Below are 16,423 nucleotides of genomic sequence, written 5' to 3'. Positions count from 1 at the left end.
ACCAAATAGAAATGATGAGTTGATCTCTGCATTTGAATCTGGAAACTGATACTGTCTAGATTTATGACAAATAATTGCCTGTTCTGTAAGGCACATGTATAATGACTTAGAAAAACAAACACATTCAGTTTAATTATAAATTGGTGTTTGATGGACCAACCCAACAAGATGCTCTCCTAGAACACACAAAACTTTTCATCTCATAATGTAAACTTTTATGTCCCATGAGGACAGTCAAACACAACTACTGCATAGGAAACAAAATATATGGAATTTTCCTTTACTTTTTTGGAACAAAAGAATTGTAGATGACAGTAATTAGAAATAGAAAAAGATTTTAGAATGTTAATTTGAATGTAAACAGAGCTTAATTTGAATGGAAGTTGATTTTTAATAAGGCCTGCGTCTTTCGTTAAGCATATTTGAAATGTTTTACGTGACCTTGGGATGTTCATAAACTTTGTTTATTGAGCAAATGCTTAACGTAAGACTTTCTTTTCTAGATCATAGGGATACTTCTGAGTGTAATGATACATTACAGTTCCATCTAATCCTGTTATGAAATGTGACCTACATACCAAACCACACTTGAAACAATAACTATTTGCAGTTTTAAATTCTCGTTGTTTGTCGGAATAAACAGGACTTTAAAACTGCTAGGCATACATAAGTTAAAACGAGACGAGTCCATAAACATTTCATTGTGTTCTTTTGTCCCACTTTTAGTTAGAGTGACTGTCACACCAGCTGTGACCTGGGGACATGTGATCAGGCTCTCTCATTAGCCATTGGCAAAGTTGGGCAACTTCCAGAGACCTTGCATTAGAAAGGTGTGTACTGCTGATTAGACATCCAACAAATTGCTATTGAACTTTAGAATAAACACAAAGTAGAGGATCTGTGTGCACATTCCGCAGCTGCCTATGTAGGTTGCAGATATGGAGGTGAGGGAGACCGAGGATCCCAGAGACATGCAGTTTGATTGCCCAGTGGTAGAGTGGGTTACTTCCTCTCAAGCTGGCTCCCCAGAATCCATTTGTTGCAGAAATTGAAGAATCCCACAAGCTACACCCTTGAGACTTTAGGCATTGCTATGTAGGAGCTCACAGAACTTAAGCTCCTGCCTGCTGTACCCTCTCATGCTCCTAGCAGCAAGTAGCAATTTTGAACTCTGGCAGTCACCTCTGACCCGCCCCCCAGCAGTTTCAGTGCTTGATTGCCACCACATATGCCAGAATCAGCTTGCCAGAAACCACATAAACTCACCAGTCTGACAAGGGTAGTGCATGGAGGTTGGTCCCAGAAGTGGACAACAGTGTCAAAAATTGTAGAGCAGTGAAACAGCAGCCTGCCTGATGATCAGGATCAGGGTACCCCATGTGAGTGAGTATCTCTGGATGGTGGCCTTTACATGTGTGAGAGGATCTGTCTCAATGTGTTGCTTGCTTGCTTGTATGTGTGAATAAAAGAGGGTATGTCCATTTGTCAGTCTGTGTGTCCTCTGAGGGGTTGTGCAGAAGCCCGGCATAGACCTTGCACGTGAGCTTTAAAATAATCCATTTGAGCTGCAGCACAGGTCAACAATTCCCTGAATTTTTTTATTCAGAGAACAAAAATCATCCATCATATTTATCTTCTTAGTGCCATCTATGCCCCATGATGTTTACATGACAGGTCACTACTTCAGTGGGCTTACAATATAAAATTGACACACAGAAACAGAGGAAAGGAGGAAATGGAGGCAGGGGTATGTTACTGTTCCTGAGTGATCTGGAAACATATCATTTGAGGGGAGCACTTCATAGGCAGTTTTCTTTCCTGCCACACTGCAATAATCAGACGTTTGTCCTCTTTTTGAGTTAAGTGACTAGTGGCAAAAGATGCTGTGTTGTATTTGTACTCCAGACATGAAGGTGCACGTGATTTTTATTTTGTACATCAATACTCTGCCATTCCTCCAAAGAACCCATAGCTCCTTGTGTGTTATTCCAAAGCAGTCACCAACGAGGCATTGCACCGAAACCACAAGGAGCCAAAAAGTTTTGAAGTGTTTTTCCATGGCATGAGATGCAGTGACTCTGTTTCACTTTCCACAAAAGCCATGCAGATGTCTGTCCACCGCTGTGGCTAAAATACCTCTTTGGGATCAGTTTCTATGCGTTCTTAAATTTCACCTTTTTGCCTTGATCACTTCAGTTATATAAGTAGTAATAAAACTAAATATCTTGAAATCACTTGTGTTTTTTATAACCATCCCCACCCCTAGTGTGTGTCTCTGGGTCAGTGCATCTGGAAAGGTAGTAACCCTGTCTCTGAGAGCATCCTATTATCTGTCTTTTGTGCTTTTAAAGGTTAATTACTGGGAGTTGCACAAAAAGAGCCAGCCAGACTATCTGTGGTCAGGGAAGGGTTGGCCCTCTCCTCGTCAAATGCCCAAGAACAGACTGCTGTGGGTGGCAAGCATTTCCAAAACAAGTTTTCTTTGTTTCAGGACAAGTTGCTGCAAGAACAGGGAACTATAAAGCCTTTAGAATTACCAGTCTGAGCTTCAAAAAGTGTATAGTCAGAGGGATTTACAAGAACTTGGATGCACTTTGTGGCCACACTGTTGACATCCTTTATGTAACATGACATTATTATGAATTGGCAACATCATAATTACAGTCTGAGATGAATAGGTCAAAGACACAAAGTCATATGATCTTTGCCCTGGTCTTTCTTGAGTTTAGCTCTAGCTTTCATCTCATCTATGGAAGAGAGTGGAACGCTCTCCAGATTTTCCCTGGTCTGAATTATTTTGATTAGAAGGGATTTGGTCTGGATTGCAAAGCCTTTGATACTGAAAGTCTACTCTTGGCCTGCTTGCATAAATCATGATGGTTGGGCACTGTAGAGATGGAGTGACTCCTAATAAGATAAACAGAAATGCTTGATAAAAGCCACATTACTATGGTGTTCTCATGTTAATATTTCTGAAAGGCATTTTCTTCCACCTTTTTCCATTTATCACTTGGCCTCTGATTGCAGTGCCGAGACAAATGTAAGAAGAGAAGTTGTTAGATTCTTAGTTTGTCCTGTATAAGTTTAGTGTTACTCTGGGCTACGTGCAGATGAAGAGAAGAAACAGGTCAATAAATACCTTAAAATGCACTTTGGAAACCATGCCAATTCTCCTGAAACCTTTTTTAAAAATGCAGAATTGCCCTTGAATTCATGGTTCTATTCAGACATGTGAATCTTCCAGCCTGATATGTCTCTGCAACCCTTTACCTATGCTTCCCATACATCCCAAATTTGTAACCCAGTGCCTCCTGCCTCTGGGCTCCCCATAACTGCCCTTTGGGCTCTTCCAAGTGCCTGTTTCTCTGCTTTTGTCCCTGCTTACTGGCCACTGTGAATAATCATCCTGTTCCTAATCTCCACCAGTCTTAGAAACTGGGATAGAAAAGCTAAGAGCCAAATGGCTTATGGCAGACATGTCCAATTCCCAAGAGACTGCGATCTACTCCCAGTATAGAAAAACTGGCAGTGATCTACGCATTGTCATTGGAGGGAGGAGGAGCGTGCGTGGGGTGGGTGGATTGCCCAGAGTTGTTGAGCTTTTTGTGGGGAAGATTGCACAGAGTTTTTAAGCTTTTCCCTGTAACTTTTTGTACACAATAAGAATCCCGCAATCTACCAGGATCAGCCAGGGATCTACCGGTAGATTGCAATCTACTGGTTAGACATCCCTGGCTTATGGGATCTGGGGTGTGGGCGCCAAAACAGAATGTCTAGTCACCACTGGGGGCGGGGATCAGCAACACTTGTTATTTATTATTTTGATAAGCATGAATTAATATGCAATTCACATAAGTAACACATTAATATCACATTTTAGCAGAAATTGTTAATATATGTTTAATTTGGTGTTGACAATAAAAATATTGGTACCATGCTTCAGTTTTCAAAACACTCTACTCTTTATTGTTAAACTCCTTAATATATTGTTTATCCTTAACATACACTTTGAGGCTTCAAAGCCCATACATTTCTGTAATCCTTGAGTATCAGCCAGGTGCAAAAAAATGGCACCCAGACTTTTGGAGGTGCTCGCAAATGGAGAATCTTTAGGCGCAAAATGCACCTGGCACCCTGCTAATTTCGAACCCTGATCTCCACATGAGTTTTTCCATAATCAAACTGTGATCCTTCATTTTCATTGAGGTATATCCATATAGCTTACCATCCCCTTCCCAGCAGCTAAAATATTTGTGACAATATCTGTGATTTTAGCTTGTTGGGTTTTTTTAGAGTGATTGATACTAAAACACTAATTAGCGGGGGTAAGCACACCAGAAATAACTGGCACATCTCTTGAAAGCCACCAATAAAGAGAAGCACAAGTGAGGTTAGTTGACACTGCCCCCAAGTAAGAATAACCGCAGAGCATTCAGTGGTCTTGTAGAAGGAAATGGCACATTACATAATGTTGATGACTACTCTGCAATTTATTTATTTTCTCTTGAAGGCCTGTCACTTGCTATTGAAAATTGGGGTTAAGTCAAACCATTCTGTACTGGCGAGGAATTGTCTACTTTAGGTGCTGACTTTACACTTCATACTTTCAACCATCTTTGGACCATCAACTGATGTTTGCTTTTTCTTCTTGAAGACACTTCTTGACATTTAAGGCACTGGGGCAACTATAGCCAGAGTATTAGCAGATAGAAGTACGTCAACATGAATAGTTATATCATGGAAAGAAGGCTTTGAGGCTCTCACTGTCAAATGGCATGGCATCAATGTGCTTCTTAAGCAAGTGAAATGTGAAGTTTTCCTTGATAGCTTCTAGAGTATGGATGGTGAAAGAAACTAATGATTTTCCTTGTATTGATACGTCCTTATAGTGTATTTATTGAGCCTTTGAACCCCAGCTTGCTGGATCAAAATCAGTCCTTCTTGAAACATTGGGAAGAGGAGATACCACAACTGTAGGGCCCTGCCTCACAATTTGGCTAACCTAGTCAGTGTGTTCCTCCTCACAGGGTCATTTAAAAAACAACAACGCAATTCATATTCCTTCTTTCTTTTGTTTCCTCTTCCTTTGCAACATATTTTGTTGAACACACAGGAGTGTGACAAACCTCATTTCTATCAGTCCCCCCCCACACACACACCTTTCCCTAACGGCAAATTCACAAAACTTTGCTGCATGGATTTAGACTGTGATGAGAACGAGGATTGAATATAAGCTAGGATAAACAGCAGCTGAAGCATGTGAGGAGGATCCTAATGAATTGTTACACTAATAAAATTGAGACAACAATATTACAAGGTATCATTTGTCAGCTGTCTTGGGAGGATTCGAAATAAATATATTAAATACAGTGGTACCTTGGTTTGCATACGTTTTGGATTACAAACACGTCAAACCCAGAAGTGCATGTCCTGGTTTGCAACCTTTTTTGGATTACAACCCTTCTTTTTTGGGGAGGGGGGAATTACAAACAAAAAAAATTTGGAGGCCCCATTGGCGAAAGCACGCCTTGGGTTACAACCTGTTTTGGTTTACAAACGGACCTCCGGAACGGATTATGGTTGTAAACCAAGGTACCACTGTAACTGCGTAGATTGATAGGCACAGCCTTTCTTTCCCTGCCTTGAGCTCCACTGCGGTTATGGTCCAACATCCCCACAATGGGTTGTTTCATAGGAAGAGTTCCTTAAATCCCTCCCTCTAGCTATCCAAAGCAGCTGGTGCCTGTGGCGTGAAGGAAGGGGATGTGAAACATACAATATTATACCCTCTGTTGGTAGGGGGAATGCAACATTCAACTTTCTTTCACTCACCTCTCTCTTGTCTCACTATCACCAATACCACTGACCCTAACTTAGGGGATGGGGGGACTCCCAAGCATAAATGTTGCACTAGTTCAGCCTTTCTCAACCTGTGGGTCCCCAGATGTTGTTGAACTACAACTCCCATCACCCTTAGCTAGCAAGGCCAGAGCTCAGGGATGATGGGAGTTGTAGTCCAACAATATCTGGGGACCCACAGGTTGAGAACCGCTGCACTAGTTGATGCAAACTGAACAAATTCACATATCTTGTGTGGGTTCTGTGTACAACGACTGCACACTATCACCAATTTGAAGTGCAAAGACATTTTTTCTGCACTCTCGTACTGCCAAGCACAACAACAGAATATTAAATGCTAGGTAATCTACGGTCACCCACATGCTATGGTACCTGGGAAACTTAAATCAACACCACATACAAGCCTAGCGAAACTACTGAAAACATGTAGGAGGAAATGTACCTTGACAAATTATTACAAAGTTCAGGAGGTGAGAGTGGAAGATCCAGCATGCCAGTGGCATATGATAGACATTAGGAGTGAATATAAGCAGCACGTGCACAGCTAATTTAATAATAGGGCAAGTGTAACATTTTCTTTAAGTTTCATCACATCATTCTTTGTTGTTGTTGGCATCCATCTGTCTCGAGAGACAATGGAGTGCGCCTCCGGGGGTGAAGTGTTAGCAGCACCAAAATGACCTTCCTGGGGCACAAGCCCGGGCAGTGTGCATGGTGTGCCTGGGCTGCCCAGAGGACAAGACCCACCCTGTTGTTGTTCTTGCTGTTGTTGTTGTTTTATATTTATCTATACCCCGCCTTTTTCCCTGACAGGGACTCAAGGCAGCTTACAGATAAAACAAGAACAACTAAAAAGAGAACTGTGCTTCATGTGAATAGAAATTGTTCTGTTCCATGTTTCACATGTACAGAAACGTTTTTTTTGTTTTGATGCTTCTCAAGATTAACTTGGGTTTTTTGTTTCTTTCACCGCAGTCTTTTGTAAATTATGGTGAAACTGTTTATCCATTTGAATGCTATTTCCATCTGTTGCAGGGCAATAGCTTCTTCAATCTATCTCTCTTTTGTAGTAGCAGTAAGACTCTGGTATCAGCTACCCACATTTCAGGCATGCCAGATGGTATGGAGGTGAACTGCCATCTCCTTCCCTTGCCCTCAAGTTGTTACAAATTAGTTTATAATTGTGCTTTCCCCCCCACTCCTTTTCCACAAAGAAACACTCAGCACAACTTGTAACTTCTCTTTACATTTATAACATTATGCAGTTAATCCTGTTTTTTCTTTTTTTTTAATGGTGATCTGTACGGCTGTATCTTGTTTGCTTATTCTGCAGCATGATTTTTAAAACCCTTGTGAAATTGCACCCCAGTTGTAAGTTGACTAAATCTTTCACATACACATTTTGGCTTCTGGACTGACACGTGTGCAATCAGCACTTACACTTTGCATGCTTCTTCCTGATGCATGGTACCTAAACATGCGTGCGCGCGCGCACACACACACACACACACACACACACACAATTCTTTCCTCCTGGCCCTACTTCCTGTGTACACCTTATTTCCTCTTTTATTTGGCAAATATAACAAGAAGAAACATCCTCAGCTCACATTAGCACATCATTTTTTTCTCTCTCTCACACACACAACAGACACACACAGAGTCCCTATGTCCAAATAAACATCCAAATGAGATTGACAATTAGAAGATATACATTCAAATGTGGAAAGGGCAGGAGGTCTTCAGACCACTAAACAGTGGGTGGTGAGTGTTTTATACTTCATGGCTGGAAGGATATTCTCTTTGCAACCATAAGGGTTTGTAGGATCACACCTTTTCTATTTTGGTTGATATCCAGCCTGTGGTAACTGCACTGACAGCAGTCAAGAGCTTTCAGCGCTTCTTGTGGAGGTCACTGCACACACAGAGATGACTTTGTAGACCTTTAACCAATAAAGTGGTTTGTGCCCCTTTCCACAGATATCCAGTTTGGTTTTTAAACTATGATTTTTGTTTGTTTCTTTATTTATTTTAAAAATCTTCAAACGATTTCCTTGAAAGCAAAAGCATCTTCAAACAATTCCATATAACATACAAATATAATGAGACATGGTAGGAAAGATACAGAGTTTGCGTATCATTTTGACAGTTCCACTCTCCACTGTTGTCATTCTCTTAATCATTTCTTTTATTTCGTCTCAGGTACATTTAAGTGCAAATGTAGTGTCTCTGATAAAGCAGATCAGAGTATTCCTGTTTTAAGGCAACCATGACAAATCTGAGTCTTATGTTTTTAGCAGTGGTGATGGAGGATATAACATGTGCATCACTCCCAAGTTTCTTATTGATATGCCTGTTGCATTTCTTTTTTTATTCTGCAGTCTCCCTTTTGCTCCCAGACAGTACCATCAGGTTCCAACAACCAGTTTGAGGCAGGGAACGGGGGGGGGGGGGGCTGCATTGATTTTTACTGTGTTCCATCCCTCAAGATGATAGTAGAGTGCAGTGTGGCGTATTTTGTTTTACATACCAAGCCAATGTTGTGAGCAACTGCATAATTTGCCCAAGGCTTTGTCTCCGTTAATGGTTCCCACAGGTCCAAGAATGGGTGGGGGATACACTGATTCTATAAAACACTACCTTGAATCTTCCTGCCTCTTACAGAAAAATATGAACACAAGAAGTGGGCAATATTATGCTGTTGCAAAAAAAGGGGGGGAGGATATATTGCATGCAAGACATTGTAAACAGAGGTATCATTTTATTCTGTTCTGGTTAGGACCCCTGTTAGAAGATGGGTGAGCTAATTTCTGCAAGTCACAAAAATCAGAGCTTTGTGTAAACAAGGAAAGGAAGAAGAAACACATTGTGCTTAGCTCTGCTGAAGCCTAGTTGCACAACGGTTGTTTAAGCGTTGGGTTCATTTTGTGTCAAGCAACACATGTGTGAATATTCAGGGAACCAGTGGCAAATTGTTTACACTGTTGGACAATGAGGAAATTTGCACAGCATCCTTCTGGATTCCCCTTCTACAGAATGTTCAAAAGGAGTGGGCTTGTTTGTACAGCTAGATCCCATTTGCATTTCTATGATACGGTCAGATGTCTTTGTAATAAAGTCAATAGCTTTTCTTGAGTCTGCTTTAGGTCAAGGGAAGTTTTGAATTGCTGGGAAGTGGGCTACTTTGTTTTTTACGTATTCCAGTTTTGTTATTTTATGGTTACTCAGGTTTTCCAGCCTCCACCATTCAGAGGAATAATTGGAGTTCAGAAGCTGCTAATGTCTCTATCCAGATTGTGACATTCAGAGCTATTCCCTCCCCCCCTTTACTTGCTTTAGGGATGCTTGGCATAGAATTTGTATTAAGAAATGCCTAGGATTTTGGCAACTTTGTTCATAATAATCATTGTAATAAAGCAAAGGATATAATTCACAGCTACCTTCTCTCCAGAAATTTACCCAGAACGGCATGAGAGGAAAGAGAAATATTAATCTGTAGAATAACTCTTCTACAGAAAAAAGAAAGGGAGGCTAGTGTCTGCTCAAATTTAAATTTAAATTTAAATTTTAGCCTAGCAAGTGAGCAGAACATTTGCTCTTCCTATTCAGTTACAAGATGCAGATTATCATGAAACTGTTTGAATTTATTCAACTTTGGGGTAAATGTGACATTCTCTGCCCATTATTGGAACAAGAGAGGATTCTGAACCTAAACCTTTTAAAAATGTTCAGTTAATGCACTCATCAGTTCCAGAACATACACAAAATATTCTGATTTTAAGTTACTTTAAAATACCATGTTTTTTCTCAAAAACCTGAATTAGTTGATCCCCTTAAGATCAACTCTGACTGCCTCTGGCAGCCCTGCTCTGCTACTTACCTGAAAGCAGATTTTAGTTTATGACCATCTGCAGTATTTATTATCTCCATTGCTTGCTCTACTAAATATCCGTGCCCTATCATCATGGATGAATCCAATTAACCCAGAAACGTGATAATCAAAGATGTTAGAGGTGCTCTACCACCTTACACTGAAGCAAATGGTATGACAGACAATGGCAGGCATGTCCATTTCTTGACGTTCTATGGAGGGGAGTACATTTTTCATGCCAATTGCTGCAAAATACTGCTCTGCTTAGTTTAAAAAAATTAGAGTTATTATATCTGGGCTGAGGGAGACAGGAGAGAGAGCCATTGTTGATGATACTTAGCTGCCTACAAAATCTATTTCAGTGGGAATGATAACAGATTCCATGACAAAACACCAATAAAGAATCACAGTAAAGAATGGCTGGGGTATAAATAACAGGGAAATTCACTGAGACTAAGATTGAAGTGTGCACACTGGTCATGGTTCAAGACCTAAGAGACATATCTGCTGTTTGGTGTTTGTTTTTTTAATGAACAGGAATATAGCCCTCTGACGTAGCAAGGATATCCCTTATATATTATTTGGGGCTGAGAGATCGTGCTGCTAGACTTGATCTGTGGCAGGCACAGGTGTTACACAAGGAGATTTTTAACTGAGAAAAGTTCTCAGTCTTGAGGTTTGCACATTAGAAGATCTTGCCCTGTGCAGCATGTTCTCTGTTTCGTTCTGTGAACCGCCCTGAGACCTCTGGGTATAGGGCAGTATATAAATTCTAATAATAATAATAATAATAATAATAATAATAATAATAGTAGTAAATAATTTTGTTCTTTACTAACTTCAACCCTTTTCTTTCCTCCACTAGGGCTCATTTCAAAACATTTGTCCCTCAGTTCCAGGAGGCAGCATTTGCCAATGGAAAACTCTAAGATCATAAAAGGGGGAGACAACCTCATCCTGCAAGGATGCCAAACAGAGTCTTATGTCATTGCCTGTCAACAAATTGCAAGATGGCTTCCCGCAAGTAGTTTGGACTTCAGTCTCTTGGTGTGTTTTGCCTCTGGGGTGTTGTTGTGATCACCACAGATTGAATTTACTCTTGTCTATATGAGGACCTTGGCTGACTAAACATTTTTTGTTATATTTTGCTCATTTTTCCTACATGCAAACACATTTCTTATTTTATCTGTGTGTTCAAAATTAAAAATAATTTGCATAGATGTGCCCCCCCCTCCGCGATGCCTTATTTATGAATTCTTTTTCTATACCAGTGTTTCAGGCTTTCTTGTGAACTTTTCCGTGATGAATTTCAACTTTTTGACATATTAGAAGTCAACAGAAAATAGCTGAGCAATAAGCCTTGTTAGACAAAGCACTGCCGTATTATGCCTTTGTAATTATTTGTGTTCAAGATTTATCTCCAATTGAGTCTGAAAGAACAAAACCAGAGGAACATTTTAATTGCTACAGAAGGTAGTATGATGGCACATAACTCTTAGTGCTTCTAACTGGAAGTCCCCCATGTTGTAGAATTCTGCTTTGTACTCTTGTTATCAGTACCAAATCTGAGATCAGCTATCTTGTTACTATCCAGTATGTTACTAAGAAATGTCTACCATTTGAATACCAGTAGTGTCTAAAAATTAAATGTGTAAGTTATGATGAATTCACATTTCACGGTACAGCTCTGATGAGAAACACAAATGCCACTATTGAACAGGCTTTTAACATCAACAGTGTCATTAGTACCTTTATTAATTTATAATACATAGTCTTTCAACCTAAAATGTATGGTTTAGTTCACATCTAGATGACTTTATGAGAAAGCATAATTGGATGCATCATTCTTTCTTATACATGAATTGTACATTCAACATCTGAGCCATTTGTTGTTCCTTTTCTGTGATACATTTCGGCAAGGCGCTTGTCTGACTAGCCGTGGACTAACTTCCCATATTTTGTAAATAGCTCAGGGTGCTTTCCAAAAGGGAATCAAACGTTCATAAATAGTATGTGGAAAACATACTTTAGTTCCGTTGTGATTCACAGAACAAAACTGAATATTTTCTGCTGTTGTATCCAGAACACCTCTAGTTGCCTAATATGACACTATACCTTGAAATTTAACTAACATTATAGGGTTGTATCTAAGTCATACTTTGAGTGGCTGCTTAGTGGGATAGAACCCATAGAACATCATTATTAGAATGTTAGTGGACAGTACTCTTTATTAGTACTACCCAATTACTTTGGGATTGGATGCACCTGGTCACCAGGCCTCTTTCTTTCTGCTGGCATTGTGTGCACAAGGGAATCTTGCCACCTGGTCCAGCAGGCTTTGTCTCTACTGCTTCCCCTTGCCATTGCACTACCAGGATTTGTACTTTAAGGCTCCCAATTGTGCATTAGCGCTGTCTAACAGAAGATATTTTTCCACCGTAAACCATGCCCAAAGCAGATTGCAATAAACAATTTTTTTTGTAATGCGGAACATTTTTATTTTAAAAATGTTTTTTTTAAAGCACCAGCAAATTCAAACAAGACAGCATCAACAATTCCAAAATCATAGGATAAATTATTACAATGAAGTAATCTAGACTTAAGGCGGGATAAGTTCAGAACAAAATTAACAGACAGGTAAAATAAATGCTAACCCACGTAACTAGTTCCAGTCTTGCCTTCCAAGGGGCTGGCTTAAATACAGTTTGGAGCGGGCAGGGTCTTCTTACCAGACTAGGTCTGCTTTCCCCATCCTAGCACCCTCCAGGTGTTCTGGCTTACCATTCCCATCAGCCCTGACAGTTGGTTGTGCTACCTGGGACTGATGGGAATTGTAGTCCCAAGTATCTGAAGGACTTCCACGGTCCAGAGCAGCCTTGTTTGAATACAGCTCAGAGGGCAGAAGTCTTCTCACCAGGCTAGGTGGCTTACAGGGCCTTCTGCCTCCACACCAGCATGTTGGGCTGAAATATTTTGAGGCATGTGCACACAAGGCCAATTTTCCTACATCATACATGAATCCTGCATGTAGTCAACATTATATTGAAGTTGCTTCTAGGTGGGATTCATCGGTTTTGGCCAAAAACGGTCAATTACATGGTGAAATATTCAAATATATAGGGGTGGGTTTTTTAAAAAAGTTAGAAAAAGACAATGCTGAATATACAAAATTGTCATCTAGAACTCAAAAGTCCATTTCTTCCCAGAAGCTTTCCAGAGTACCATATAAGATCACATAGAGGCCCTTGCTCCCTATAGCAAGTGCAGTGGACTAGTTCCATGTAGGAAATGTGATTTGTGATTTGCTCCAGTGCAACTTTAGTCCCAGGTACATAGCATCGTGGCCTATGCTTAGAACTTACCAAAGTGAGCAAGGTTGCATCTCCCTTCTGGTTCAGTTCCATCAGTGATGGATCAGTGTCTAAAAACAAGTTGGCATTGTTGTTGTTTAGTCATGACCCCATGGACCAGAGCACGCCAGGCACTCCTGTCTTCCACTGCCTCCCGCAATTTGGTCAAACTCATGTCTGTCGTCCCCTTCTCCTTGTGCCCTCAATCTTTCCCAACATCAGGGTCTTTTCCAGGGAGTTGGCATGGCCAAGCATTAATGAGCATTTAAGAAACCACAAATTGGCAGGTTCCCTCTTCCAAATACAATGCATGCATAGAATTGGATGAATAATAAGTGTGAGAAGCTAATCGCCTCCATCTGCTTCGTTGCAAAATAAACTGCCTCACTTGTAACCTGCAGATACCCGTAAGCATGCTTCTACATTTACTCTTTTCTCCTTTTAGATGACACCATTCAGCCACTTGTTTAGACAGACAACCTTCTCCCAAACTATTGCATCGTCACTTTTTTATAGCTGGTTTACGGTGGGTTTTTAAAAACCCCAAAATACTTCTATTCCAGATGCAGCTACTCACTTATTACCTTCACTTCTGTTTTCTAGTGAACCTGACAACAGTGTGTGAGAAAGGGAAATCTTGTCGGTTCACTTCTGCCATGTAATTTCTTTTCATTAAATTAGTACTGTGGGCTCCACTATTGATGCACACATGTCTTTACCTTTTTTTGACTCAGCTGCCCTCCTCTTTCCCAAAGCCTGGTGAGAGGGAAGTTTTGACTTATGGTTATAAAAACCAGAAGCCTATTGTTAGCATGTAGGAACTTGATCATACACAGCCGCTGCAGATCAAGAGTATCACTAGTAATAGGTCATGGGGGGCGGGGAATGCTTTTATTGTTATTAACTGGAAGAGCTATAAGATGCTTTGACATGTGTGCCAATATTCTCCTTATACTTTATATTTACATTGATGCATAAAAAAGAAAAAAGACTTGCCTGAAAATGAATTGGACTGGTTTCAAATCACCCTTGAAGCCATGAAGCTATCAGGGTCCCCTTCAGAAGTCACTATCTCTAAGCCAAACCTCCTTCAAAGGTTTGTGAAACTAGAAATTGAGGTGACTCGGCTATTCTGAGCAATCAGAAGGATGCAAATATAGGAGATAAAAAGGTAAAGGTACCCCTGCCCGTACGGGCCAGTCTTGACAGACTCTAGGGTTGTGCGCCCATCTCACTCAAAGAGGCCAAGGGCCAGCGCTGTCCGAAGACACTTCCGGGTCACGTGGCCATCGTGACATCGCTGCTCTGGGGAGCCAGAGCCGCACACGGAAACGCCGTTTACCTTCCCGCTAGTAAGCGGTCCCTATTTATCTACTTGCACCCAGGGGTGCTTTCGAACTGCTAGGTTGGCAGGCGCTGGGACCGAACAGCGGGAGCGCACCCCGCCGCGGGGATTCGAACCGCCGACCTTTCGATCGGCAAGCCCTAGGCACTGATACAAGCAATATGTATAGGAGATACATATTGCTAAATGTCCCTTATGAGCCCAGACAGATGTGATGTGGTGGTGGCAGAGCCCTGTACAGGATTGGATCTGCTGCTCAGTCTATACCAGCAGAGACCAAAGGGTTGGCAGGAAGTTTCTATGGCATTCCCCCTCCCTTCCTTGGTTCAGTTTTTGAATACCTTCTTGCTGGATTTGTAGCCCATGTTCGCGAGTTTGAGAAATGATCTACATGCATGATTTATCTCTTGTCATTAAAATCGTACGTTCCCATGCAGGGATCCGATTGCAATTCCTCTCATTTCACATTGTTTGTTGAAAGGGCACCAACGTTGTCAATTCCCCCCACCCTACCCAGGTGAGAACAATAATGATAGAGAAAATGTGGTGTGCACATCGTTGTTTCCAGCTTTGCCAGTGAAAACAAACTGTGCACATTGTTTCATGTGTGAGTGAATAGTATGTGACGAGCACCTCCAAAGTTGGCACCCCAGGTGTTAACCTGGTTCACCTCCCCCTAAATCTAAGCCTGCCTAGGATGGAGCAGTTTCTAAAATGGGCTGATGGCAGCTGATCCCTCTGAGCTCGTCCATACTTCCAATTGAATTGACCTGCACCCAGAAAGCACGAGTCCAAGCAGTATTCTGCTTGATTCATGCTTTCTAGGCACAGGTCTGAGCAGTTTCACCCTTGCCCCGCTCCTTTCCCAGAGAAAGCCTGCTCTTCAGCGCTAAATCGGAGCAGACATCTATCTAGAGAAAACCCGAATTGCTGTTTGCCCCGGGGGGAAACAGCGGGACAAGAGAAAGTGTGGATCAGCCCTTTCTTTGCTGTGTTCCTCATCCCTTCCCCCAACTACGCCCAAGTAATTCTTCTTACAGTAGAACGAGAAAAGCAGAAAAGTTTCAAGCAGTTGTTTTCTTGTGAAAAAAAGCACAGGCTACTGGAGGATCAGTTCCTCCTCCCTCCCAGTCTTGTGGCTCCTGCTCCCCATCCCTGTTCTACAGACAATCAACAGGATGCAGGTTGGCTGCTGCCGCCGTCACATCTTGCTGTGCCTTGTGTTGCAAGGCCTTTGGGGCTTATGAGGCCTCCCGTTCACCTGTGTTTACACGCGCCACTCTTTTCCACCACCGAACAGCAGTTTGATTTGCACAGCAATTAATTGTGGAGAAGGAACGTGGGCAAGAGGGGAGGCCAAGATCAATTGCTGAGCGTAATGTTTGAAGTGTCAAGAAATGGACAATGAATGAAGGCGTAGAATATTTAACAGGTCCCCCGCTGATTTGCCAAGGCCACCATCCAAACCGTCAAATGAGTCCCCGGCACCACTTAAAAAGAAATAAAACATCTAAATGTGAGGGCTTTCATAAGTCAATAAAGAATAGACGCCATCTTAAATAGCTGGAAAGGAGGCAAGTGCTTAATTGCAGGTGCCTTCAGAATAAATAGAGAGCAAAAGTCTAACATTATTCATGCGGGTAGCTCTCTTGAGCGCACTTGTTTCCAGAACTGGCTGAAGAATTAATGCGTTCTTGTTGAATAAATGTCCTTTGCAAGCCACCTGCAGCGAAAATTGATCTCTGGGTCGCTACATGTTTTCATCGGAGTGTATTGAAGCCATAATGTTTCTTTTTTTCCACCTGTGAGGATTGCAAAGCCGTGCCAATGAAATGCAGAGCTCTGGTGTTCTGCTCCAACTGTGCAGAGCTGTAAAAGTCCTCGAATTGCAGTGCGGCAAGTCATTTCTGCAAACTGGTTAAGTCTGCCAGTGAGCCAGGGTACCTTTGTCGTGCCTCTGGATTTGTTCATGACAATTCGAGCTGGGTTTCAGTTTGA

At 41.5% G+C, this 16,423-nt stretch overlaps 1 protein-coding gene across 1 annotated transcript in view; it reads left to right on the top strand.

Annotated features, from left to right (window-relative positions):
* BABAM2 (BRISC and BRCA1 A complex member 2) overlaps positions 1 to 14,861 on the top strand; it is a 125,988-nt gene extending 111,127 nt beyond the window's left edge. Inside the window, exons 12-13 of the mRNA XM_083434536.1 lie at positions 10,596 to 14,251; positions 14,595 to 14,861. Coding sequence (XP_083290662.1) covers positions 10,596 to 10,659 — 64 coding nt within the window. The 3' untranslated portion in view covers positions 10,660 to 14,251; positions 14,595 to 14,861. The remainder of the gene's footprint in view (positions 1 to 10,595; positions 14,252 to 14,594) is intronic.
* Positions 14,862 to 16,423: the final 1,562 nt, after the last annotated feature.

This window comes from Podarcis tiliguerta (assembly GCF_965153285.1).
Source record: "Podarcis tiliguerta genome assembly, chromosome: 3".
Taxonomy (NCBI): domain Eukaryota; kingdom Metazoa; phylum Chordata; class Lepidosauria; order Squamata; family Lacertidae; genus Podarcis; species Podarcis tiliguerta.
Note: the sequence above shows the minus strand (reverse complement) of the source record. Positions and strands in the feature narration are given on the sequence as shown.